Source organism: Phodopus roborovskii, unplaced genomic scaffold, assembly GCF_943737965.1.
Source record: "Phodopus roborovskii unplaced genomic scaffold, PHOROB, whole genome shotgun sequence".
Lineage (NCBI taxonomy): Eukaryota > Metazoa > Chordata > Mammalia > Rodentia > Cricetidae > Phodopus > Phodopus roborovskii.
This window is the reverse complement of record NW_026126480.1, coordinates 39232169-39259848: the sequence shown is the minus strand read 5'-3', so window position 1 is coordinate 39259848 and position 27680 is coordinate 39232169. Positions and strand designations below refer to the sequence as shown.

Here is a 27680-nt window from a genome sequence, read left to right as displayed (position 1 = left end):
CCTCGCTGAGGAGTGGGGGGGGATAGAAGGTGGGAGAAAAGGGAGAAAGGGAGGGACGGTGAACTGAGATTGGTATATAAAATAAAAAAAAAAAGGAAGCATAACTTGGGAAGATATTGCATTCCATCCCTTTTGCAGGAGGCTATGTGCACATCAGCAGATTAAAGATCCTAAGGGGCTCAAGGCAGAGACATAAATTTTGTCTTAAGGTTCCCAAACCCTTGAGTATAGAAAGCTTGAGAAGGAGCTAGAGAGATGACTCAGTGGTTAAAGGAGCACACTGCTTTTTCAGAGACTCGGTGTCAGGTGACTTATAACCTCCGTCACTCCAGATCTAGGGTATCCAATGTCTCTAAGTACATATTCACATACAAACACAACACATGATTAAAAATAATTCTTCACCATCTTTTTAAACCCATTTCCTACACACCAAGAATCCAGGATACCTCCATATATGTATGTGGAGACAACTTTGTAACAGATGCCTCCCCATCAGGGACAGGAGCTTCTATTCTCATCACTTACCCATTAACTTCTTTATAGTCTTGATTTATAAAGATAAAAGATACTTTTAATTCTGATTTGTGATGGGCAGTGGTAGTGAAACTCCGCCTCAGAAAACCAACAAATTAATTAGTGAATTAAATTTAAAAACTCTGATCTGTAAAGCTTTTTCCAGGGGATTCCCAAGTCCCTCCTCTCCCACCCAGGTCCCTGTAGCTTCTGTGTTGTTCCTGCATGCTCCAGAGAACCTAGTGCCCTCACCCTCTGCAGGCCTGGCATCTGAGCTGGGTTCTGCAGGCTGGGGAGGCACTCCGGCCTCAGGAGCTTCTCACCTGATGGTCAATTTTGATAAGTGCGATGTCTGCCTTTTCATCCACATCCTTGATCTTGGCTTCATAGGTTGCTCCATTCTTCAGTTCAACCTTGACCCGGTTTTTGTTGGTCACCACATGAGCATTTGTCACAATCAGTCCATCTTCAGACACGATGAATCCAGACCCACTAGCCACCGGTACCTCCCTCTTGGAAAAAGGAAGCCTGAAACAGATATTAGCTGAGCCTGAACACCTCAAAACACACACACACACACACACACACACACACACACACACACACACACACACACACACGGAAATGATTCCCCAAAAGCAACCCACACACATCTAGCAAGTGTTTAATGTTTTAAAAATAATATTAAGCTACTTTTTGGAATGCACCAAAAATTCCACTTAGAAAATATTCCCTGGGAATCTCTTCACAGCTAGAAGTTATTAAAAGAAGGGCCAAGATTATAGATTGAAGTAGGGAAATTTTCCTAAGGCAGAGGACTCTATCATAATATAGGAATCTATCCAGTGACATTCCTGACACTTTAATGTGCTCCAAAAATAGCTCTGTCATTTATTAGTGAAAGCTTCAGACATTACGGGAAAAGGAAGGCATCCTTTACTTGCGATAGAGTTCGATGTGAACCACAGCAGGAGCGATCTTCTCCACCACGTCAGCAATAAAGTTGTATTTATGGCGCAAACTGTTGGGGTCTTCCTGCCCTGAGAAAAAAAGCAAAGATGAGACAGTTTAGTGAGGCTGGGCCTGTGCTGGGGCCTGGAACAAGATATGGATAGGTTAGAGGGAGCCAAAATGCATTGAAGAATCAACACACATATACATACATACATGCATACTCACTCAGGTACACGAACTCATGCACATGCATGCACTTCCACACATATGTCTACACTCACACATACAGAACTTATATATGCACACACACATTTGCATAATCATAAACACATGAACATTTACACATACACATTTGTATAATCATACACATAAGCATATGCACACATATACATGTCTGTATGTAAACATCTCTCTCACACACACACCCTCTGTGGAAGGGAAACAATCATTCCCTAGTCTCTGGGCTAAGACCTGGAACCTTCCCAGTCCTCCTGTGACCCACCACAGCTGCATGTCCCCAGGCTCCCTGAGAAGTTCCAGGGCATCTGTAGATTATTCCTGCTCCACTAACACCCTCAGTACTCCAACTGGACATAACTGGGCAAAGGGACATGCAGGGACCAGCTTCCTGTGCTGGAAGGGTGCCTCCATAAACAAAGAGGCCTCTAGTCCTCTCTTGCTCCCCCTCAGCCTGGTTCCCCTCCCTAAGCTGCTTAATACAGCCAAGGAATCCAATCTCTCTTCCCACGATGTGATGTTCTCTGGTTCAGGAAAAGGACTACAACTTCTAGGGAGATAAACTAATTTGAAAAATGCATGACAGCAACATCTTTGTCTGCCTCCAAAGCCTTTTAACTCTCTACTTCCTTACAGACTTTGAAAATAAGTATTGTTACCATATTATATTTGGGGGAACTGAGGCAAGGTTTCCTCCATAGATACCAAATGGTCTTAATAATGAACACAAACAGCAGGGAAATCTGGGAAGCTCCCCCAGCTTCATGGTTTCCACTTCCACAGTGGCATCACACAGGTCTGCTTCTGCATCCGCTACTTTCTGTAGCTGTGATTAAGACTCCATGACGAAGGCAGCTTATAGAAGGAACCCTTTATGAAGGCTTACATTCATTCCAGGGAGACAAGAGCCCATCGTGGGTTGGGTGGTGGCAGCGCACACCTTTAATCCCAGCACTCTGGAGGCAGAGACAGAAGGATCTCTGTGAATTTGAAGCCACCCTGGTCTTCAGACTGAGTTCCAAGACAGCCACGATTGTCACACAGAGAAACCCTGTCTCAAAAAGCAAAGCAAAACAACAACAGAAAAAGAGCCCGCCATGGAGGAGGTGGCAGGAACAGGAAACCTAGAGCTCACATCCTCAATCACAAGCACAAACCAGAGAGAGAAAATGGGAAATGGCGAGAGGCTTTTAATGTCAAAGCCTACCCGCAGTGACGTCCTTCCTCCAGCAAGGCTGTACCACTAAGACCTTCCTAAGCAGCACCACCAACTAGGAACCAAGTGCTAAAATGCCTATGGGGAATGGGGGGTCCTTATTTAAATCACCATGGTTCCTCTCCCTGGTTTCTAGGTAGTTGTGATTAATTGGTGCATCCCTGAAATAAAAGATGGAACTATGGGAGTAGAACATTCACATTCCTTCTGAACACAGAGTCTGGCAAGCATCATGAAGAGACAGCTGTAAACAAGTGCATCTGGGCTTCCTGGGACCAGCTTCCTGGGCAAGGACCAAGTGGAGGTTTAACTCCAGCTGGCCAGCAACCAGAGGGCACGTGGTATTCTGAAACTACCAGAAGCACAGCTGTGAGACTCCTGCCTTGAAGGATAATTAACTCGAGTCTCCTTTCTGATGTGCAGCATTAGGTATAAAATGATCTGCCAACATAAATATGGGATTTTTTTTTCAGGCTCAAATGAGAAGCAGGTAAGGAAAGTGGTTCCAAGGTCTGTCTACCAGACAAGCCGCAAGAAAGATCTAGCCTAGCCACATGAAGGCCTGAGACTCCTCCTAAGTCCACAGGACAGCCTCAATTTTCTCACCAGTAAAGTGGGACCATTGCCACTAGGATGAGTTGTGTATGTGTGCGGTTTGCTCCTTATGGTTAGATCCCCTATCAGAACACTCAGCCTGGCAAGAGGCATCAAGACAAAGAGCATGTGGCTCTAGGAATGGATACAGGGCTCTCCGGTAGAAGGAACAGAGAGAGAGAAGATAGACAGTGGCAATCCAGCTGCCGATTTCCATTGCTGTCACTTGGTAGACATCCACATAGAAACTAAACGGAAGCAGCTAAACACAGGGGGACCCACTAATGGCTCAAAGGCAGACAAAATGACAAGGAGACGAGGAGCATGTCTTCTGTACCTACAGCTTCAGAGCATCTTCACATACAAAGCAGAGTGGTTGGGGCCCATTCTGCTCTCATTTAACTGGAGAGAGCAAATGTTGGTGCTCCCTCCATCTGTCTGCTCTGCTGCTCCGATCGCCACTACAGCCCTCTGTCCTCCTTGTGAAATGGTCAACCCAGATAGACACAACCCCTCTCCTCCCCCCATAGGTGAAGTCAGGTTGGCTCTGCCAAAATTTGCCCTCCCAGGGAATGCAGAGGGCTGAAGGCTGCTGCATCTAGACCCCTCATCAAGGGAAGGGTGCCAACCACTAGCTCTGCCCTCTAATGGTCATTGATGGCTCTGGGCACCGTTCCCAATGTAGCTGAAGTTTCTCTGTCTTTTGCCCGGTCCCACAGCCACTTCTAAATAATCTCTCAGAGGCTTAATATTAATTACAAACTGTTCAGCCTATTAGCTCAGGCTTGTTATTAACTAGCCTTACAACTTAAATCAACCCATTTTTATTAATCTATGTATTACTACAAGGCCCATAGCTTACCATAGACATCTGTCTCCTTTGGCAGCTAGATGGCATCTCCCTCACCCCGCCTTCTTTTTCCTTGTATCTTTGCTTGGATTTCCCACCTGGCTCTATTCTACCTGGCTATTGGCCAAATCAGCTTCCTTATTAACTAATGGTAATAAAACATATTCGCGGCCTACAGAGACACATCCCGTGTCAACTCACTAGTGCATGATCTCAGTCACATCACTAGATTCTACGCCCCTAAGCTTGGTCCCTTGTCAGAAAAAAAAAAAAAAGAAAAGAAAAGAAAAGAAAAGGAAAAAATTGTGAAGATAAGAGCACAGAGCTCAGTGTTTGCTTCACAGAGTGCGAACATATGAACCCTGACCAGGAAGTGCTCCAGAATACAGCCTAAGAAGAGAATGGCTGTTCAGAAGGCCTCTGGGCAGATGTGAACACTGCACATCAGAGAAGTAACAGGGATAGGAGGGAGGCTCGAGTGGTCCTGCACTGGTCTGAAAGGTAACCTGTGATCACAGCCTGTGCCTGTTTCCCACCTCACACAGTTACCCCACTATTTTGTGGAAGAGGGCCAGCGGTTAGGCCCTACATGATCTCACCCAGCCCAGGTGGGCACTCCTCCCCAATGGAGGGACCCACCAAAAGGCAGCAACTTCAGCACACCCTGAAGTGCATGACCCCACACCCTTTCTGCATTGATCCCTTAGCCTAGAAGTCACAAGGAGGGAGGATGGCCCTTCCTAATTGTTCCATGGCTATACAGAAAGCTGGGACTGGATGCTTGTAGTGATGGCCCACCCACAATGATGCAAGAAAGGACAATAAAAGGCATGGAGTTTGGAAAAGAAAACATAAAAAATTCATTTGCAAATGACATGATGGTCCCTCTAAAAAAGTCTTAGGAATAATATGCCAGGATAAGTGAGTTTCAGTGCCATAGGCAAAAAAGATCAATATGCAAAATTCATTAGATTTTGCATATCTAGCAATAAATAATTGCAACAAATAACTTTAAAATACCATAATGACATCAAAAGAATTAAAATACTTTGGGAAATATTTAACAAAGGTTATCCAAGAACTACCCACTGAATGTTCTAAAATAGTGTCAAAACAAATTAAATAAGACCTAATTAAATGCAGAGAAATGCCAGGCTTGCAGTTTGAAGATTCGGTGTGGCTACATTTCCAATTCTCCGCAGGTGGATGTACAGATTAAAACTCACTTCCCACAGAAAATCTCAGGAGTTTGGTAGAAACTGATAAGCTATTTCTAAAATGTATGTAGACAGTAAAGGCCAATAATATACACAGTGGCCCTCAGGAAGGAAAAACTGGATGACTTACAATAGTACTTCATTTTTAAACAGAAAATTCTAAATAACCAGGATTAGCAAGCGGAAAGATGAGTCACAGCAATTTACAGAGATAAATCTTTCCACTTAGCTAATAAATATTTAGTGTTACTGATTTTAACACAACAAATGGCCCATTAAGTACAGCCAACAATTTCTTATAGCTTTATGAGCTCATGGCTGCCAGGATTCAATCCCAAGAAAGCAAATGACCCGTCTCTCTCCTTTATAAACTATTAGGCACAGCACTTCATCGTCTCTGGGGGTTTACAGACAGTATGTATTAACCACTTTCTTTTATTTATTTCTTTATATTTTTGACACAAAGTCTTTCTTCATAGCCCTGGTTGTCCTGGAACTCATTGTGTATAGCAGACTGGTCTCAAACTCACAGAGCTATGCCTGCCTCTATCTTTGGAGAGCTGGGATTAGAGGTGTGCACCACCACAACACTTGTCCTTTTTCTTTTAGTTTCCTGGGGTTTTGGGGGTGGGGAGCAGGAAGTATGAACTATTTTCAACAACTTCCTTCTGTGAGGAAGGAGAGAAACACACGGTTAGAGAAGTTTCCATATCCACTGCAGAATGCTTACTGAAACAACAGGACCCCAAGTTCAGCAACCTGAACTTCAGCACAATGGGGAATGGATTCTGAGATCCTCAGCAGATGCTATGTTCTTTAAATAAACGACATGGTATGTTTCATACAACTTACACATCCTCCCATGCATGGTAAGTGGGCTCTAGATATCTAACTATAGCTGATATGGTGTAAATGTCATGTAAATTGTTGTTATACAAGGAATTTTCACGAGGTGAAAGCCTACACATGGTCAGTACAAACAGAAGTTTCCTCTGTGTATGTAAGAAAAGTAATTAAGTTGGTGGTGCATGCCTTTAATCCCAGCACTTGGGAGGCAAAGGCAGGCGGATCTCTGTGAGTTCCAGGCCAGCCTGGTCTACAGAGCTAGTTCTGTGACAGGCTCCAAAGCAATACAGAGAAACCCCGTCTCAAAAAAAATAACAAACAAAACAAAAAAAAAAAGAAAAGGAAAGAAAAGAAAGAAAAAAGAAAGAAAAGAAAATATATATACATATATATTGCATATAACTATATATAGTATACGCATATAAGAAAAGTATATACACACACAGTGGGGGGAATATCGATGATAGATGACAGATGATAGATAACTGACATCATGACAGAAATGTAGCTCAGTTGGTAGAAGGCAGGACTAACACAGCAGAGGCTTTGGGTTTCATCCTTAGTACTGCCTAAAATGGGATGGTGGAGTGAACAGAGCCTGTAATCCCAACCACTCTAGAGGTAGCAGCTGGGTGTTAGGACTTCAAGCTCATACTCAGCCTCAGCAGCCCTTGGCCCACTTGGCTACTTCTCTAAGAAAAAAAAAAAAAAAGGTAAATAAATTGACGATAGATGATTGATAGCCAGACAACACAAACACAAAGCTGACTATCTGACATCATACATGACCATATTTAAGAAAACTGGTTGCAGTAAAAATGAAAAAAAATCACAGGCAGACAAGGCTTTTTTGTTTGTTTTTTAGTATCTCTCAGGACAATATACACACAGTAGACATGTGTTTTAGGTTTCTTTCACTCCTCAGGCAGACACACCATGAAAGATGAGAACGGAGTTAGAGAGAACAAAGTCATGATGCTCTCAACACCATGATTCTCAATGTCTGTTCCAAGGCACCCCAGAGCATACAGCAAACCCATGGGATACTTCCCAGTCCTGGTGATAGCCGGTACCTAGTGGACATCTTGTAAGTGAATCCAGGTTGTTCAGTTTCAAAACTAGGTGTCACCACATTCCTTGGGTTATCCCCTACCCCCACAAGGTGAGGCCACAGGAAAATCACTCAATGTTGGAAATAATGGATGCAGTACTGACTGGAATACCAGAAAGGTCAAGGGGCACTAGTCTCATTTGTTTTTCCTGTGGTTGTGATAAATTCCACAACCAAAAGCAACTCGAGGAGAAAATGGTTTATTTCATCTTACAATTAAAATCCATCATTCAGGGAAATCAGGGCAGGAACTCCAGCAAAAACCATGGAGGAAGACCACTATGTATTGGCACGCTCTCCCTAGTTTCCACCCAGTTTTCCTTTCACAGTCCAGGGCCCCTTGCCTAGGAATGGTACTGTCCACAGTGGCCTGGGCCCTCCTGTATCAATTAACAATCAAAAAATTGCCCCACAGAGCAATCTGATTAGCGATCCCCCAAGTGAAACTCCCTCAGCTAACTCTATTGGATCCTGAAGCTATGTCACCAAGAGATGCATACATCCCACATACATCCCATCCACAGGAAATGTGTTAATTGTGAATGACTAGTACGCTGTAAGGACACACATAAGTTATTTAGCTATCACAGCTTTGCAAATGGAACTCTCTGGTATCCTTTTGGTCTGGGAATGCCATGAAAAAATTTACTGTAGCACTACTGTCTTCCAGGAAGAAAGAGAGGAACACACACAGCTCAGATACACTGAGATTGTCATAAGGCAGGAAAGTTTGGGAACCTCCAATACCACTGAATCCCTACATCCAGTGTGAAAGATGGAGAGCCGAGATGACACACAATATAAGTCTCCCAAATAGGGCCCCATGTACGAGGAGGGGCCCAGGCGTGCCCCCAAGGTGAGGGCTACAGCAAAGCATTAACATGTGGGAAACTCGCAGAGGTAAAACAGTTAATCTGCTATGGTTGCTAGAGCATTATGGGTTGGACATGAAGTGTCCCCCACTCAAGGCTCATATGTTGGGAACTTGGTCTCCAAATGGTGATGAATCCAATCACAGAAAGACTTTGACTTCACCTGTGGGCTAACCCACTGAAGAAGTAATTATGTGGTGAGGTAGCAGGAGATGGGACCTGATTCAAAGATCACTGGGCACATCTTTTGGTCTCCAGATCTTTCCTTTCCTCCTCCCTCCATCTCCCCCTCTCCCCAACCCACCACCCTCAAGCCCTTCTCAGCTGGCATGAGATGAGCAGACTCTCCCGCCACCAGCTCCTGCAAGTGTCTCACAAGCCCACTGAAACGGAGCCAGTTAGCCATAAATCTGTCCTCTTGGCATTGGAGATGTAACTCAGTGTGCAGACTGCTTGCCTAACATGAAGGAAAGCCCTGGTTACCAGTGCAGTAGCTGCTAGCACTCCAGGCAGGCAGGAGGACCAGAAACTCAAAGCCATCCTTGGCTACGATACTGAGTTCAACAGTAGCTTGAGATCCCTAAGATCTTGTCTAAAAAAAACAACAGAACAAAAACCACTCTGTCAAGTATTTTGTCACAGTGACAAAAAAACTAACAGAGCTGTCACAGGCTCTGTCCTTCTGTCACACAGTAGCTATCCTAAGTGACATACCATACAGAGAGCACTACTGCCCAAAGCCAAGGTCTCTGCTATCATCAGCTAGATCTTGCTTAGCTAACACCGGGGCCAGTGCCTGGCAACAACTCCAAGTGGCTCTTCCTGTGCTTTGGAATCTTCTAAGAATTTTAGTTCCCTTCCTCCCAGTCCCCAAAACACAGTACTCCACTCCAGCTCCACCCTCCCCCCCCCCACCCTGTACTCACACCCATTTAGCTTCCTGCCTGAAATACTGTATTCTTCCCTACAGCTAGTCAAATTTCAATATTGGCAGTAATATACTAGGCAATACTAGCCAATGAGACTATGTGTGCTTAAGCACAATGCTAGACACAGATGTTTCCTCTAGTTTTCCCTCAAAGCCTTCAGGGTGACTCTTATGCCTGAATCTATACAGAAGGGAGTGTGTTGCTTCAAGCCCCAAAACTGGATTGAGAATGTAGCTCAACTAATGAATGTTGGCCTAGGGGGTTGGAGAGATGGTGCAGAGGATAAGAGTCCTAGCTGTTCTTCCAGGTCCTGAGTTCAATACCTAGCAACCATATGGTGGCTCACAACCATCTGTAATGAGATTGCCAGCATACATACAGGTAGAATACTGTGAATATAATAAATAAATCTTTTTTAAAAAAAGGGTTTGCCTAGTAGGCAGGAAGCCATGGGTTTGGGGTCCCTGGTACTACACAGTGGTCCAGGCATCACCCCTAATCCTGGAACCACTCCTGTAATCCCTGAATGCAGAGGAGGAGAGGAAGATCAGAAGTCCAAGGTCATTCTTGACTGCCTATCAAGTTCCAGGCCAGCCTGTGCTGGCCCCACACCTGCTCCCCACCTCCCCCCAAAAAAGCCTCAGAGCTGGTGAGCAGCAGAGCAGGAGACTGAGCCATGCCAGCGGCTCCCAGCTTGATCTGTGTTCTGTGTTTGTAGCCTCCCTTCTCAGTCCCAGCTCTCTCAGCCCCTTACAGCCCACACCACTGTGGGAACCCGATTCACACTTCCAAACTGAAAGATCAGAGCCAGGATGCAAGTCCAACAGTCCAACCTTCGCTTCCAGCAAGAACAATCCCACCATCTAATTCCTCTGCAGAGTTGATAAGTACAGCTAATTTGGAAAACAGAACACAGTGTGTTCGAGGGAGAAGAAATGAATCCTCCTTTATTCCCAGGGAACAGCCTGTTCCCCAAATTCATTCAAATCAGTTGCAAGTACAGATTGATCGAATCCTTGGCATTTTAATGTACTGTCCTACATTCAGCCCTGGCTACATCATCTGCAGGGCCCAGGGCAAAATGAAAAGGAAGCTTTTGTTCAGAAGATTAAGAATCTCAAGGCAGTGACTGCAGGGCATTATAACAGGTGGGATCCTTCTGAGTGTAGCTACAGGACCCTGTGTGACTAGATGTGTCTGTGCCTGAAGAAGCTAGTCTGTCAACACTTCAAGTTCATCTGACATTTAAAGCCATGCTAGAGCTGCTAGAGGCACATGGTCCTACTCTATGGAGCCAAGGAGCCCACTGACCATCTGCAGGGGCTCATACCTGCTGGGGGCACTGACCATCTTTAGGGGCTCACACAGCATCCACCTGCTAGGAGACAAGGAGTCTTCCTTGTCTGTGGTGATCTACAATGTACAGTGTACACACAGGCAGAGGTAATCTATGTAACCACAGGCTGGAGCTCCTCTACTTCACAGTGAGAGGTTCTCCTGGGTGGCCTCTATGGTCCCTCCTAGCTCTCAAATCAATTTCTCCCCCCACCCCTAATTTCTTCAACTCCAAATACTAGCACAGGTGGTGAGACCTGAAGTCATAGCTGAAAGACTACAAAAAAAGAGATGTGGGTCACTTGTGACAGAAACCAGGACCCAAGAAAAGGAGAGATGTGAAGAAAGATAAAAATACACAAGGGCCGCATCAGGGCCTGCTCAGCAGGATGCCAAGGGGGTGAAAGGGGCTGGACAGGGCCCATGACAGGAAAACGCATCTTCCTCCCTGGCATTTCAAATTCAGAATGGCTTCCTTCTGCCATGTAGGCCTGGCCAAGCAATACAAATCACTTCAAGGCAAGGAATGTGTCAATTCTCACTGGAAGGGCCTTGACCACTGTGATCCCTTGCCTTGACCACCTGAGGCCCAGAAGCTATTATCTAGGAGATTGCCTCCCGGAGCCCTGGCCGCTGTGAGCCTGAAGTCCCGCCCAGGAGTCTGGAAGAAAAATCTTCCCCAAGCTCCCAGACACAAGTAAGTGTTCTCCCACTGGCACAGCAATTATAAATAGCACAGGCAAATACAGCAAGCACCCTGCGGGTGTGGAGGAAACTAGGAGTGATCTTTGGGAAAGGTCCAGTGTGTGAAGGGGTAGGACACACTCCTCAGCTGTCACCATCACCTTCCCACAGTCAACAGTCGCCATGTGAGGTCCAGCTTCTGGGGCCGCAGCCTTCAAATGCCAGCAAATCTTAAATGCAGAAGATGCCCCCGCTTAGAAACTATAGCCAAGTGGGTACAAACTGAGCGTGTCCTCTTCTTCATCTCTAGGCTGTCCCAGAGCCCCATGTAGTGTTTGATATTTAGGTCAGCCCGTAACATGTAACTGCAAAGTGCTAGCTCCTAAGTCAGTGTAGGCCCAGGAGAAAACCAAACCCCGCTCCAGGAGCCCATCTGCAAGTGTTCCCACTTGCTCCACTCAACGGGCAGCATCTGTGCTGAGTCCAGGGCAGAGCAGGGCAGCTGGGGACTGGGGTGCAACTTTAGCCAAGCCCCCTGCACTCCCAGCTCAAACCAAAGCTCTCATGAACTAACTGTCTGCTCACTCTCTCTCCCCACATGTGTACATATGCATGGAGGCTAGAGGTAAGGCACGGATGATGCACACATGTACATGTGTGTGGAGGCAAGCCACGGACGTTATCCTTCAGAACAACTACCACCTTGTTTGTTTTTGAGATGGCATCTCTCACTGGGACCTGGAGCTTGTGGATTTTGCTAGGTTGTCTGGCCTATCCCATCTCTACCTCCCCAGTGCTGGGATTACAAGCACATGACACCCTGCCTGGCTTTTTTATACAGGTGCTGAGTGAGAGTAGGCTCAGGACTTTAGGCTTGCCCCGCAAGCACGATACTGCTCAATGCATATCTCTGCTGGGGATGAGACACAGCAAAGCAGCAAAAAGGAGCAACCTGCCAGATCAAATCAGCTAGCACCAACTGCTGGAACCAGCCAGTCACCGGAAGGAAGAAGAAAGCACCTGGGCTATCCTTCCCCAGCACACCAAGTTCACACCTTGGGACTTTCCTGGTCATGTTGGAAATACAGGAAGCTGAGACCCAGGCATATATGGGTAGCATGTTCAGACAGGACTAGAACCCACAGCTGGGGAGGGGTGTTCTGGAAAATCAGGGAGAGGGTCAGATGGAGAGCATCCTGCTATACAATCTTGGAGGGGAACACATGATTTGTCCCCAAGAAAAGCTCCCTTTGTGAGAGTTCTTGCTGAATTGGAGAATGGCCTGGGAGGCCAAGGGCAAAAGTTCAGATGAGCTGAGTGAGGAGGGAGGTTGGAAAGCTCCAAGGAAAGAGGCAGGCGAGGGCCTAAGGGAAACTTGCAGAGCTCCTCCTCTGACAGTGAACTTGGACTGCTTGCTCTGAGAGGGTCAGGGAAATCTGCAGACTCCACGAGGTATAAAGTGAGGCCTCCTGTTGTGGGAAGATGTGCCTGGAGGTAAGAAAAATAAGACTAAGAGGAGTATAACCCAGCAATCAGAGCAAAGACCCCACACTCAGTCTGGATGCTGTGTTCTGTACATCCCAGGCGGTTAAATTCCAGTGTCAGCAGCAGTCAGCAGGGCTGCAGGGCTGAGGTGAGAAGGCAGTGGAAACAGAAGGAAGACCTTGAACATTCCAGGAGCCCAGACCCCCTTTGCTGAATGGAGCTGTGACTGTAAATCCCAGGGTGTTGAGCTTGGGACGGACACAGGCAAGAGGAGGGGGGAGGGGAGCCCTGGCGGAGAAAAGGTGCACAAAGGGCAGAGGCTGGGCAGCAGCAGGGACAACCAGCGGAGGTCTGAGATTAACCTGAAGACAAAACCCTGTGCCATCCTCGGGCACCGCCCGCAGACCGGGACAAGAAGGAAACAGTAAAGACACGACAGCCTTTGGTGTCCCAAGTGTGAAGTTTATGTGGTGAGTATTTTGTCCACTGAACCATTCTTTTTCCTGTTGGGGTGTGAGAAGTGAGGGGAAGCAGTCCAGGTCTCTCTATGCAGTCCAGGCTGAATTTGTGGCAATGCTCTTGCCACTGCCTCCCGAATACTAGGGTGACATACGTGTGCAACCATGCCTGATTCGGTTATTTCTCATGATTAAAGATCAGGGCACTAGGGATGCGGCTCAGTTGACAGTATCTAGTATGTACAAAGCCCTGGGTCCAATCCCCAATAGGGGAGATCTGTAACCCTAACACTCAGGACATGGAAACAGGAGGCTCAAAGATTCAAGGCCATCCTTGAATAGGGAATTCAAGGACAACCTGGATACATGAGACCCTGCCCTGCCTCCTCGCCCCCTCCCCCCCCAAAAAAGGTGGACTCTGCTCCTGTCTTTTGCATAAAATTCCCGAGAGTTTCCTGTGACCTCTTTCTTTCCTCCTAATGAATAAAGAAGGAAGAAGAGGCGGGGCCAGAGAGCCTGGCCTTGATTTCCAGCCCACACTGGCACTTCCAAGCTTTGGCAGCCCCTCTTTCCGGTACAGTCTCCCAGACGGCTCCACGTGGGAAAAACTTGCCCTATGCCAGACCTCGGGCTGTGATGGCTAGGGATGGTGCAAGAGACTGCCTGCAGGGACCGGGACAAAGCTGCAATGCCAGGTGTCCAGACACTCACAGCAGGTGAAGCCAAGGGGTCTGGGTCATCCAAACACATCTTAGGCTGCTGTCACCCTCAACTGACCACATGGGGACCCAACTGGGGGCACCTGGCCAGCTGGCCTGCAGCCTCTTATCTGTGCTGTGACTCACAAGCTCGACCTAATTCTGTAGCTTTGGCTTTCCTGGGAAAAGGTGCCTTTTACAGAAGCATGTATTGACGTTGAATGACACGTTTGTTGAAAAATTATTTTTCAGTCTCAAGGGCAAGAAAAAAGAAAATGATAGGAACCTTGTTTGCATGCCTGTGGTGAATGCTTGTGGTTGATTGTCTTTTTCAGACATCTCTGAATACCCGATGTGTGTCTATTATCAACTGCAGGGACACAGCTGCCAGCTCACTCCATGCCACCTCCATCCACTTTCCCCTGATAAGCATCTGGCTCCAGTCCTGACCTTCACAGATTTCTCGACTGAGCCTTCTTCCTGCTGTGATTCCTCTAGTTGTTTTGTCTAGGGCTGCTTGGCTATTCAGTTCCTGAAACTCCAACCTCCAGGGCAAGGCTGGGAGGTGGGCCCAGAGGCTGCTCCTCTAGAGGCAAGAGCAGGGCTGGAGCCAAGAGATGAGAAATCAAGAGGCCAGAGAAGCACCGATGCCCACTTGCCCATGAGCTGCTGTTCCTGTGGACAAATCGAACATCAAGTGGCACTTAAAAACCTGGACCGTACATCAGAATGAAATAATGTCTCAAGCAAGAAGTGGAAAGGGGGGTCTGGGTCAGGAAACAAGGCAATTCCTCTTTCTAGGCCTCAGTTACCTTGTCTGTCAGGTGAACAAAGAGGTTAGACCATTTCTGACAGCTTTCTGATAGCTACAAAGAAAGTTTGATAACCTAATAAATCTGAAAGGCACATCTCCTGATCTTAGAATGTGGAATTCTCAACCTTATAATTCTGGCTTCCTGTGGTTTGGGTACCAGCCTCCTCCCAAATAATCAGGAAACATTACTGCCTGAGCAGTTTAGACTTTCAGGATTGGGATTATTTGTCCCCAGCAGGAAGAGATGGCTTCCCATAATCACACAATGGGAAGATTTTTTTTTCTTTTCAGTCATAAAATCATAACATGATGCCAACTGACAGAGGCCAGTCCCAGCGGACCAGCTGGTGCTGGCTAGAGCCAGGCAAAGGAACATACAGGGTAACTGCTAATGACTGCTGTGCTCATTTTCCCAGATGATGAGAATGCTCAGTGTTGTAGGAATTTAGCAGAGTCGCTGTATCTAGGGTGGACATTAGAATGAATAGTGGTTTTCTAGACTACTTTGACCTTGAAGAATCATTGCAGCAAACAGGAATGAATCTTTGTGGAAAACAGTGATGGCTTTCTGTGATTTGTAGAATTGTTTTACTGATGGGGCGTTGCAGCCATCCCATGACTTTGGTCACAAGGCGGCTCTGGCACACCTGAGGCTCTTGAATTGTGTACTGCAATTGATGCACAATAAAGGACTAAAGTCATGAGGGCATGTGATGCTCTCCGTTAGAGAGACATATAGATTAGATTAGGGACCTTGGTATGAGGAAATACTTTATCCAAAAATCAACTTTGTGTAACAATCAATAAGCATGACTTTGTACAGCTGTTCAGGGTTTAACTCATCACAAAGGCTGGATCTTCCTGCTGACATATAGGCCTTAAAATTTTATCTTGGAGTGACTTCTTTCTTCAACCGACCCTACACAGAACACCCCAACAGTTCTGGAATTAGAGATGATAAAGCCACAGTTCTAAGGACATACAAAATCCCTGTATGTGAATTATGTCTTGAAAATGTTGTCATTAAAATTAAAGCTAATAATGTCCTGTTTTCAATTTCTTTTTTAATAGAACTCTCAAACTAGAAAACTGAATTTATGTGGCTCACATTACACTCCTACATGTGTCCAAAACATCTGAATAAATACATTCTTTGATTTTTTTCAAACCAGAAACAGTCTAGCCTTAATCCACATCTGGAAGGTTCCATGTAGTGAGCCCTGAGTGTCTGGTGACTCACATTCTCTGCCAAATACCGGGCTAATGACCTTAGACCTTTGTATCCCCTCCCTTGTCCCAGGCTCCTCGACCAAAAAAACAAGAGATGAACCAGATGACTGATGTGACAGTCACAAGCCCTTTCAGCCTAGATGGTCTATGATCACAATTCACCTATCCCAGGTAAATCCAAATTTATAAAATGCTCCTTGCACCCCAAACCCTGCTTCCCCTTATAAGAGATGAACTCGAAGGTACTGCCGACTGAGCAGCATCGCCGGCCTTGAACCAACATATGCCATTTATCATGAAGGATTTCCTTCGAGGGAATTTCTTGTTGACTTTCAGTGACTTGAGAGGCTGACATTCCATAAATGGGCTGGGAAGATAGCTCAGGCAGTGAAGTGCTAGCCACACAAGCACAGAGGACCTGAGTTCAATCCCCAGGAGCCACAAGAAGCCTGGGGTGGTGGTAGGTGCTTGCAATCCCAGCACCAGGTGCTCAAACAAGTGAAACCCTGGGGCTCACTCACCAGCCAGTCTAGCCTACATGGCAAGCTCCAGGACAATGAGACCCAAGTCTCCAAAAAAAACAAGGTAGACAGCACCAAGGAGTGACCTCTGAGGCTGACTCCTAGATTCTGAACTACCACAAATAGGTGGGCAAACATGCACCCCCAGACACATACATTCATACTCTCCCCCAACACGCATTTTAAAAAAAGAAGAAGAAAAGAAAGAAAGAAATTCCATCACTTGTGACAAAATGCTGTAGTAACCCTTTGGGAGAGTTTGACAATAAACGGGATGGGCTACAGCACACCGATCCCCTCCTCTCTGGCTCCCGTATTTATTACTGCGTATCCTAAAAGAAGGGAAGATGGTGGCCCAGGCCCTTAATCCCAGCACTCGGGAGGCAGAGGCAGACAGATCTCTCTGAGTTAGACACCAGCCTTGTCTACAAGAGCTAGTTCCAGGACAGGCTCCAAAGCCACAGAGAGACCCTGTCTTGGGGGGGGGGGGTATTTAAGGCAGGAAAACATGGAAGAACATGAAGCATCCACCTGGAAGTGTTAACCACCACCACCCCTGAGGGGAAGAGGGGATCAAGCTTGTACTCCTTGGTGAATGAAGGTGAACATGAATTTCTTTCCTTGTGTATTTTGATGTCCTTATGCTACTGATTTTCAAAAGCTGATAGAGTACAATGGGTCATCATCAGATGTGTATACAGATGGATTCCCACAGAAGGCTGAAGGATATGGAGCAAAGACAATGTCTGTGGAGGGGAAGGCAGGCTCATCCTCAAGAAGCTCAAACCACAGGTTAAGTAAGACACTGAGGCTGTTCAGCCCTGATTCATTCACTCTAACATTTACACAGCTTTGTCCCTGAGGCACGGGCACTGTAATTAGCATCCAAGAGCCTGTAAATGCTTCAGGGGAGAAGCCAGTTACCATACCGGTCTTTTTAAGGAGAGAGAAAAAAAAACCTCTTCAGTGACAGTTTGAAAAGGGAGTCTAAGTGAAAACACCCACTATTTCTCAGGCCTCAGGGGAAATCCTCCATGTGGAACCTGACCTCCTCCAAACACTTAACACAGCTCCTGTCGAAGGAGATCACTAAGATCACTTCATAGCATCAGCAACCCACAAGCACACAGGCAGGCAGCATTGTGATAGGGATGAACACATTCTTTGTGAAAGATTTTTTTTTAATTTTTAATTATGTGTGTAATGTGTGGGTTTGTGCATGTGAGGGCCAGAAGAGGGTGTCGGACTAGAACCACAGGCAGTCCTGAGTCACCCAGAATAATGAGAACCCAACTTGGGTCTTCAGCAAGAACTGCTGAGCCATCTTTCCAGCCCCAGATACAAAGATATTTTAAAGAAACTCTTGCCAGACGGTGGTAGTGCATGCCTTTAATACCAACACTCAGGAGGCAGAGGCAGAGGCAGGTGGATCTCTATGAGTTCAAGGCCAACCTGGTCTACAGAGCTAGTTCTAGGACAGCCTCTAAAGCCACAGAGAAACCCTGTCTTGAAAAACCAAAAGAAGAAGAAGGAGAGGAAGAAGAAGAAAAAGAAGAAGGAGGAGGAGGAGGAGAAGGAGAAGGAGAAGGAGAGAGAGAGAGAGAGACTCTTGTGTCCCCATCAGTCTATTGAAACAATGGTGCCCAACAAATTGGAATTTCCCCAGGAATCTCATGCTGGAAGATGGAGAGGGGAAAAGCCTGGTGCCAGACAGAGGAGGAACTTGTCTGCAATTCTGACATGTCAGAGCATCCTGCAGAAAAGACTGGAGCTGATACAATGATGGGTCAGTGATGGGTGGGGCCACACCATGACCTGGACTGCTTAAGCTGTCTGCTTCTTAACCTCTATTAAATATAACCTCATGTCTGAACTCCCACAGATAAACTTTTCACTTGGTTAGTTTGTCTCTCATTCCAATGCAGCTATATTAAATATTTTAATTCTGCTTTTCACTATTAATTGTGACTTTAATTGACCTACTGAGGACATGCAGAACCTAGGTCATTAGGGCTGCCAGGACTCAGGCTCTGACTCTAGCAAGTCTAACACAGCTCGGGAAAATCTAGTTTCCTTTAGGTGCCTCTCTTTCCCCATCTATAAAGTGAAGAACTGGATTATAGGGTCCATAAGGGTCCATAGCACCTTTCTGCTCCAGTTCATGCTGTGAGAGACTGTCTTCCCTACAATCAGTTGGTGGCTTTGGCCAGCTGCTGGTACCTCCAAAAGGCAGTGTCTTGGTCCACAACAGCCAAGGCAACATGAAAATGAGGAGCTGGTGTGGTTAGAGATGTGAGGGGAAAGTACAGGACATCCCCATGGTGGGGATGATGAGCTGCTGTGGTTTGAACATGTCTCCTGTACGATGGTTAGGGGGTGGGACATTCAAGCGGCAGGACAAGTAGATGACTGGGAATCTGGCCCTCCCTTCGAGGATATTAAGGCAGTTCTCCTGGGTCCCTGGTTAGGTTTTTGGTTTGGTTTGGTTTTGGTGTGTGTGTGTGTGTGTGTGTGTATGTGTGTGTGTGTGTGTGAATTGGTGTTTGGCCTGTATGTGTGTCTGTGTAAGCACATTAGATCCCCTGGAACTAGTGTTATGGACAGCTGTAAGATGCCATATGGATGCTGGGAATTGAACCTGGGTCCTCTGGAATAGCAGCCAGTGCTCCCAACCGCTGAGCCATCTCTCTAGCCCACCCTTTCATTTCTCTGGCAGGTTAGTTCTTACAAGTCCATTGTTATGATAAAACAAACTTGGCCTTTGTTGGTCTCTCCCTGACTTCCATATTGTCTAATGATCTCTCCAGTTCACACACTCCCACCATTATAGTGCCGCCCACCATGACATCTCTATCAGAGACAAGCATATGCCTGAACCTCCAGAAAAGTGAGCAGAATAAACTTCTGTTCTTTGTAAAGTACCCAGTCTCGGGTATTTCCTGACAATGACCATGACCAGAAGAGGCCCAATGGCATACACCTTACTGCTCCATCTTTTCTGCCTCATCTTGGTATTTTTTGTTTGTTTTGTTTTGTTTTGTTTTCCTAGCAAGAGATCTGGAATAGTCTGGAACTGCTGCCTAGCAGCCCAGATAACTATCAATCATTTATATTCCTGACTGACAAAGCCTTCTCACCATCTCCTCAGTTAATCTGACCTCACAATAGCCTGTTGATACCCCAGGCAGTATTTTTGTCCTGGTGTAACACATCAGGAAACAGTACATACAGAGTCAGTAACTCATCCAGGGGTGGGGGTGGGGCCTCAGGAGAGCCAGTTTTCTAAAATGGAGTCCCAGAATAGTGACTGCAGCTAAGGGCACTTCAGCATCCATCCCTCTTTCAGACCCTGCCAGCAGAGGTTCAAAATCAGTGTCTAGTTGACCTGAACAGCACTGCCAATCTGGAAGTATCTGGAAGATCTAGCTGGAAGATTCCAGCCAACAACAGCTGAAGGCATGCTCTTCTAGAGCCCATGTGGAGCAGTTACCAAGACTGACCACAGTCAAGGCCAGAAAACACACTCGAGTGAGCTCAAACAAGCTGAATTCATAAAGCATGTTCTCAGACCACAATGGGACTAAACTAGGAAATCCTAACAGGGAAGAGGCTGGAAAAGACTCCAAATATTTGAAGATTAATCAGCATGCTTCTAAACAACACTTGAGTCAAGGAAGTCCCCCCCAAACAGTTTGATAGTGAAGCGAAGCCAAGTTCAAAGTCCTCCTTCCTGGGTGGCTCTGGGGGAGTGAAACCTCTTGGAACCTCTTCTATGTCCTCAGCTAGGTAGCAGAGTTTAATGCCATTATCATCCTGTGTGTCCATGAAGGAACAAGACAAGGCCTGCTACACAGTTAGAACAGTAGTGGTCACTTTTTAGGTCACCATGGTTTGGTGACATTTCCCCCAGCCTGACCCAAGAATATACCGCTTCACTTCCAGGTAGCTCACTGCGTGTGTGAAAAAGCAGCTGTAACTGTTGGATGAGTCCTCCTTCCCCCATCTCTGCTGGCTGCCATCTACTGAGGCAACCCCAAATGGCTGTACTCTGTGTCCATCTGTCCACACAATGATGACTCCCACTTTGAGTATAGGCACCAAAGAGAGAACTCATCTTAAGTCACAAGGTGTGAGATGCTACGGTGCAGGATGATCAGGTAGCATCTTGCCCAAGACTGTGCTGTGGAAAAGGGAATTTGACATCTCATCCACGCCGGGACAAACACAGCTCACTGCACAGGCAGCCTAGCATCTCCTTCTAGAGAGCTCATTGCACAACCAGGGGAGAAGACGTTCCTGAGGTCTGAAACATTGCACAAGGCTCTGACTCATGAAGACATGGGTTATTCAAATTGGGAATTATCAGAAATTCCAACCACGACAACTGGCCCTCAGAGAATTCAGTGCACAGATGTGACTGTCCTATGGCTAGGGAGCAGTTGCTGTCAAGCTATGCTGTACAGGACCATTCAGGAAACATGCTAAGTCAACAAATAGTCCTAGTAATCAAAATAATAGGGCATTTGTAAACTCCCAAACTGGGTTTTTTTTTTTCCCTCTTTTCTAAAGAAATAACAAATTTCCCCCTATGAGGAATTGCAAGAACATAAAAACAAAACCAGGCCAGATTCAAGAAAGACCTGGAGTCGATCAACTGTCATGCCAATTAACTGTCATGTCTTGCATGTCACCAGCTCCATGAAGGGCAAATATAAAAATGTGTAAAAGATAATGTCTTAAGGGCTGGGGAAATGTCCAGGTCAGTAAACTGAGGCACAAGCATGAGTTCCCAGCTCCATCTACTGCACCCAGGTGAAAAAGCCTATGGGGCTCCCTGGCCAGACAATCTAGCTGAATCTATGCGCTCTAGATTCAGTAAGAAACTATCTTGAAATACAGGGTGGAGCATGATTGAGGATTGACTGCTGATTGCTGATCTCAGCACACACACGCACACACACACACACGCACACACACACACACACACACACACACACTCCCAGGTGTCCCACACATGCAGCTCTTATTTCAAAGAAAGCCACATACTTTTCAGAAGATCAGTGATTAGGTAATGACTGGGACCATCAGAGGATATGGGAAAATGGCACTAGACTCCTTTGGCCCCGAGAACCTTCCCAATCTAGTAAACTCCACGTCAGCCTCAGGACACATGCTCCTATCACCCCTTCTCTGTGTATCCTTCCTAACCCACCCACTCACCAACCCAAAGTGTCCCATGGGACAAGGACATTCTAGACTTTACCTCTGAGCTGACTACCTCATGAGAGCTTCAGTGATGATGTCAGTGGTTATCATTACAGCTGACAGGACAGAGTTCTATCTAGAAGGGTACCAGATGATGCTAAACACTTCATGAAACCATGTCCTCCTATGCTAATTGCTCCAAACAATCTTATTCCCATTATTGTTTTACTGGTGAGGACACAAGTCACATATCCCAGAAAGCTCAGAAAGCAGCCTAGCCCACAGTCAGAGGTCATATAAGCTGCTCAACTGGATCTGACCTCTCATTCCCTTGATTTGGTATACAGTAGTTGCTCAGTAAATGCACTGGATGAATTGATTCTGAAAGCTGGATTCGGCTGGCACCCCCCTCCTAGCGCCATTTGTACACACCCCTCTCCATTACCACTTATGTCTGCTTCTGAAGCATGCAGCGATGGTTAATGTTGCCCTGTGGTTCTAGACACAGGACCAAATCACACAGACTTTCCAGCCATTTCTGAGAGCCTTTAGAGAAAGCATTTAGAACGTCTACTACCCTCCTCAGTTCCTCTGTTTGGAAGCAAGATGGGAAAACAGAAGAAATAGCTCAGTGGAACTCTCAACCTCACAGACCAAGAAGCAAGGCTCAAAGTCTCAGAGAAGGAGCAAAGACTCTCTGGCATTGGTTTTCTGTAGTGGCCACGTGACTCCCATGGTCTCCCAGAATCATTCATAAGCTGGCAGAACGCTGACATGAAGGTGGCTAAGCACAGGATGGGGGCCACCATCCAGTGCCACCCCCTGGCTGTGTCCCATTGTAATTTAAGGGAAAACAAAAAGCATCTCTTAGCATCCTTTGAAACAGATGCAGGACCACAATCTCCTCATGAACCAAGTTCCTTAGAAGACCCATACATAGATCATTCTAACTAAAAAGGACCTCAGAAGCCACAGGTACAGGCCCTTCATTGCTGCAGTCCTGAGAGCCAGAGGGGTCTGGTTCTGATTAGTACTAGTCAGGTCTAGACCTACACAAGCCAGTGCCTGGGGTCTCTCCTCAAGGCTTCCTCAAGGCCAAGCGTGACCATTCCCTCACAGCAAGCGGGGCCAGAGCTATTTGTCCATGAGAAATGTAAGCTCATGGAAAGTCTGATGTCTGAATCCAAGACACGAAATCCATCCAGCATCATCCAGCTCCAAACCAACTCAGAATTCAGCCCGCTGTGCTGAGGCAGCCAGCCAGCCAGCTCACAGCCCCACCATCCCTGACCAATGGTGGTTAAGTTCCAAGGCAATCTATTTATTGCTCCCTGGGATGGGATAAAGTAAACCAAATGCCTGGCTTTTGATCCAGTTAACTTACTAATTTTACCAAGTCTTGCTGTTTAACACTTTAGCAAACCATTGGGGAAATAAGGGAAGACACCAGCCCATGAGAAAAGCTGTATAAAGGCTAGGAAGACAGCTCAGGTGGCAGAACCCCACTCACTCTTTCTACCAACCCTGCCTTGAGACAAAGCCTAGTCCCCGCCCTGTATGAATATTTTCAAGTGACAAAAGGTACATCCAACTGCCAACAGCAGACATGATTCTAGTGAACTTGTACTAGACAGAAGGACACAGCCTCTGGTAATGACTGTGTTAACTGTGAGCTCTGCCAGGCAGGGACTTTGTGCTATGTCTTGTATCTCCGTGGTCCAGCAAGGCCAGGCACTAAAGCCCACAGTGACAACCTGCTCAAGGCTCACATAAAAGAGCCACCTACATAAAGTCAGTTTTACAAATAGTCCATTCATGCCTCCAAGAGTTCTGTTCTGCAGCCTCAGCCTTCAGAGGCTCTGGCGTGAGGTCAGGAGGTCTGAAAACTTCTCGCTGCCCCTGCACTCCCTCCAGCCCTTCTTTGTCCCCACCCGAGGCTTGGAAACCAACCTCTAAGCTTGTTCCTTTGGGATACCTTGGATAGGGAAGGCTTTCTTGGGGTGTACAGCATGAGGAATGGATGGACTAGGCTTCTCCTATGTGGGAAATCTTTTTCCTGGCTCTTTAGCAGACATGTGCAGCACCTCATACCGTGGTTGGTCTTTTGGAATGGCCTTTCCTGCTCAAGAATGGTTTACAGTCTGGAACTCTGGCTTGGAGCCCCATCTTTACCACAACCCCTTCTGCTCTGTGCTTCTCCTTGGCCAGTAACTGAAGGCCACCTTGCCCTGACTCCTGTGACCGCTAAAGGAGAAATCCAACCCTCACTGTCCCACAGCCATGGCCATCTGGAGCATTGTTTACTTCAGCTATTAGCTGCTACTTAGCTGGATCTGGTTTATAATCTCCGTTGCTCCATGAACGGCACAGAGTGTTGTGTATGAATGGACTCCGGATCCATGCATGGGCGGAAGGTGCTGCTGTGTGATAGTCAGCTGTACCAGGAGAATCACAACACAGGCCTGTTAGGAGGACCAGAGATTTGGTAAACAGATGCCTGGTACAGAAGTGTGAATTATAGGACATCCTTGTTGCTGCTACCCTGTATTGATCGAAACTTTTTATCTTTTAATTTGACATGGTCTGTTGCCCAAAACTGGCCTTGAACCCTTGGAACTCTTGCTGGGATCACAGGTGTGAACCAGCAAACCCATTTACTCTCACTTCCTTTTTGCACTTTCCCAGTCAGTAATAGCAGACCCTTGTCTTCTGCTCGCTTGGGTGCTTTTCAGACAAACCCCCACAGCACTGATAATTTGTCTTTATTTCCAAAACAAGAGATGTTCTCAACGTTTTCATTAACCGACTTACAGACAAAAGTTTCATTTGGGCATGGTGGCATTTTCTCCATCCAACGGGCTACCATGACTCCCAAAGCAATGCCTGGGACATCTCCTTCCTCCACATTCCCGCCGTCTCCTGAGCTTTCTGCCTAGATCCTACCTGAGAACCTCTCTGACTTCAATGTGTTCTCAGAGAACTTCCCCTCATCTTCTACTTAGTGGTACTTCTCAGAAAAGGCCTGTGTCTACCCAGCTACTATAGTCATCTACCCCTCACCCTGGAGCAGGCAGCCAATTCTCCATATTCAGCTGTGATGTCAAGTGAGCTAGCTGCCCTGAGCATCAGCTGCTAAAAGCTGGAGTTGGCATAGAGCCAAGTGAAGGTGACTGACTCCTAGGGCTTGGATGGGGAGTAAAGGCAAAGCAAAGCTATGGGTCAGCTGCGTGTGCCAAGCATCTCCTATCTTTCTATCCATCCACCCACACCTAAATACCGGGTAGGCACACATAGTATGTCACACAACACAGAACAAGTATTTACAAAAGTAGGAGGGATGGCTGACTCCAGCTCTACACTCCCTTCCAGAGCCACCAATCTCAATTCTTCCCTGGCTGTCTCCACATTGGGGACCTGGGCCAGTGAGGGGTCTGTCTCCCCAGGGCAGCTCAACCAGCCAAGTATTTGGTCTCTGCTAACTCCAGACCTTCACTGACTCAGCCCCACATGGTGTCAGTAACTCAGGGCCCCGTGAAGTGACGCTACAAACAGTAACAGCCACCTTGTTTTTCACCAAAATGTGCTCTTTTAACATCCTGGCCACACAGTCAGATTCTGGCAGAAGTAGCCCAGACGTCTACCTTCTGCACGCCTCCTCTAGGTTAGGACAACAGCCTTCCTCTGAGCAGCACCTGTTCGAAAACTATTCAGGAACATCAGCTTTCGCGACACATCTTCCTCCCCAGGGGGCTCTGAGACACTACTCTGGGCTCCCTCTGAACATCTCTAATTGTCTCCAGCAACAGCAAGCTAGTCTCTACCCCAAAGAAGTATCCACTCAGCGGCTGCCTTGTCCCGGCACTTCTCCCCAGGGTGAGATGGCCGTTCCAGCCCACCGGAAAACCTTTCCCTACAGCCTTGGGTTCAAGCTCTGGCCTGATATTTATGAAGCTGCCTGTTGGGTCCAAGTTCCAGCTGAGTGGCCTTGGATGAGTTATTCAACCTCAGTGCCACTTTGTATAAGACAATTACGAGGGAAGCTTCCTCCTCCAGAGGCTGTGAGACCAAATAGAGTGGAAGGATAACTCGTTTGTCACATGCACTGGGGCTTAGCTGGTTTGTCTCCTCACCATGTGGGTTAGGAAGCCGTCAGGATCAGCCCTCTCTGGGAAAACTCTCCTCTCTAATAAGGCTGAGTTTCCTGGGCCTGAGGTTCAGCAGCCCTGTGCTCCAGTGGTAAAAATATAAATACCTCTTCCTACATCACTCTTAACACCTTCCTATCCATGTGAGTTAAACTTTGCCAAATCCAAAGTGGTCATATGGGACCATATTCCTATAAAGAAAAATCTAGATCAATCCCTTTGTCCTGTGCTTTCCTAGCCTCCCCACCACATGCCCTGAGGGAGGTGCTAGGTTTGGGCAGGAGCCCTGTAACTGAAGCCAAGTACACTACCGAGCCCAGCTGGCTGGTCCCCACACCACTGGAGTGGCCAGTCTGAACTTAACTGTTTTTCCGCAGGGTATCTCTGAATTTAACTAAAGCATTTCTCTGGAAGGGCCAGCAGGGAGATGGGCACCTCCCCAACTTCCTTCACCCCATCACCAGCTCCCTGCCACTCCAGCTCTTGTTGGTACAGAAAGGTCGCATAAGGAGGGGAGTGGGGGGGGGTATTTTTCCTCATCCCTAGCGGGCCTCTCCTCCACACCTCGGCAAATTTAGTGTTTCAGCACCTGGTTGAGATCATTCAAAAGAACCAAAGGACGAGTTGTGGGGTTTCTTTTTGTAAAGTTAACTCGAATCAATAGAAGCAAGAGGGCCGTGGTACTAAGTGGGTTTTTGCTTAGGAGACCAGGTGAGGAAAGCGCATGCTGACTTAGGAAGCGCTGTTCCTTCTTCCCATCTCTCCAAACTGAAAGTTTTCACTAAGAGAATCTACGAGAAAAATACTGCCTGGCTAATTCCAAGAAGAAAGGGAGCAGGAAGGGGAGGCGACAGGCAGGAGTTATTATGGTCCCAAGGCCATGTGTATCAGCATGCCAAGATCCCGGTGCTGTGTGGCTCTTCCCGGTGCTATGTGGCGGGGTCACCCTGGAAAGGGGCTGGGGGACCAAAGCGCACAACACCTGCTCGGAGTTGCACGGAACGACCCGATGTTGGGCTCAGAAATTGGGTCCGAGGAAGCCCATGGAACACAGCCACCCCGAGTCCCGTCCCTCTCCCCCACCGACTGGATACCCAGAACACCACACAGTTCTTTGTTGCCCTCGGCCCGGACAGGTCGCGTTGGGATGGCGAGGGTAGGGAGCCACTCAGGAGTGCAGCGTAGGGTGGGGCGGGTACCTTGGCCACAGGCGCCGCGCTGCAGGACGATGACCGGCGGCTGGCGAAGCTTCTCGGAGCGGCGGCTGGCGGCGCGCAGCTGGCACAAGTTGGTGTAAGTCTTGGCGTCGCTGCCGCACACCGGCTCGCTGCTGGCACACACGCACAAGCCGGCCTGGGCGCGCCGTCGTACTGTGGCCGAGGCGGGCACCCCGAAGGGCACCACGCACTGCAGCCCCTCGCCGCAGGGACCCTCCTGCAGGCCGCATGCTGCGCCCTCAGTCGCACCGCACACCTCGCAGCAGCCGCACGCGTCCCGGACGCGGCCGCCCTCACAGTCCGTGGGCGGTGGGGCGCAGCGTGTGGGATCGCAACGTTCCGGGCAGACGGTGGCAGCTGAGGCCGAGCGACCGGTCCCGGACGGCAGCGCCAAGGAGGGCGCCGCCAACAGCAACAGCAATAGAGAGAGGAGCGCTGTGCGTGGGGACAGCATGGCGACTCCGACGGCTGCGGACTGGACGAGGGCCGAAGAACCCTGCTAGGGACGGCGTGCCGGGGTCTTGGGGACAGCGGGTGTGAGTGCGA

At 47.5% G+C, this 27680-nt stretch overlaps 1 protein-coding gene across 1 annotated transcript in view; it reads right to left on the bottom strand.

The window, feature by feature from the left end:
• Htra1 (HtrA serine peptidase 1) overlaps window positions 1-27680 on the bottom strand; it is a 50955-nt gene extending 23275 nt beyond the window's left edge. The window contains exons 1-3 of the mRNA XM_051193170.1: window positions 27117-27680; window positions 1457-1556; window positions 840-1044 (exon numbers count right to left, since the gene is read on the bottom strand). Coding sequence (XP_051049127.1) covers window positions 840-1044; window positions 1457-1556; window positions 27117-27588 — 777 coding nt within the window. The 5' untranslated portion in view covers window positions 27589-27680. The remainder of the gene's footprint in view (window positions 1-839; window positions 1045-1456; window positions 1557-27116) is intronic.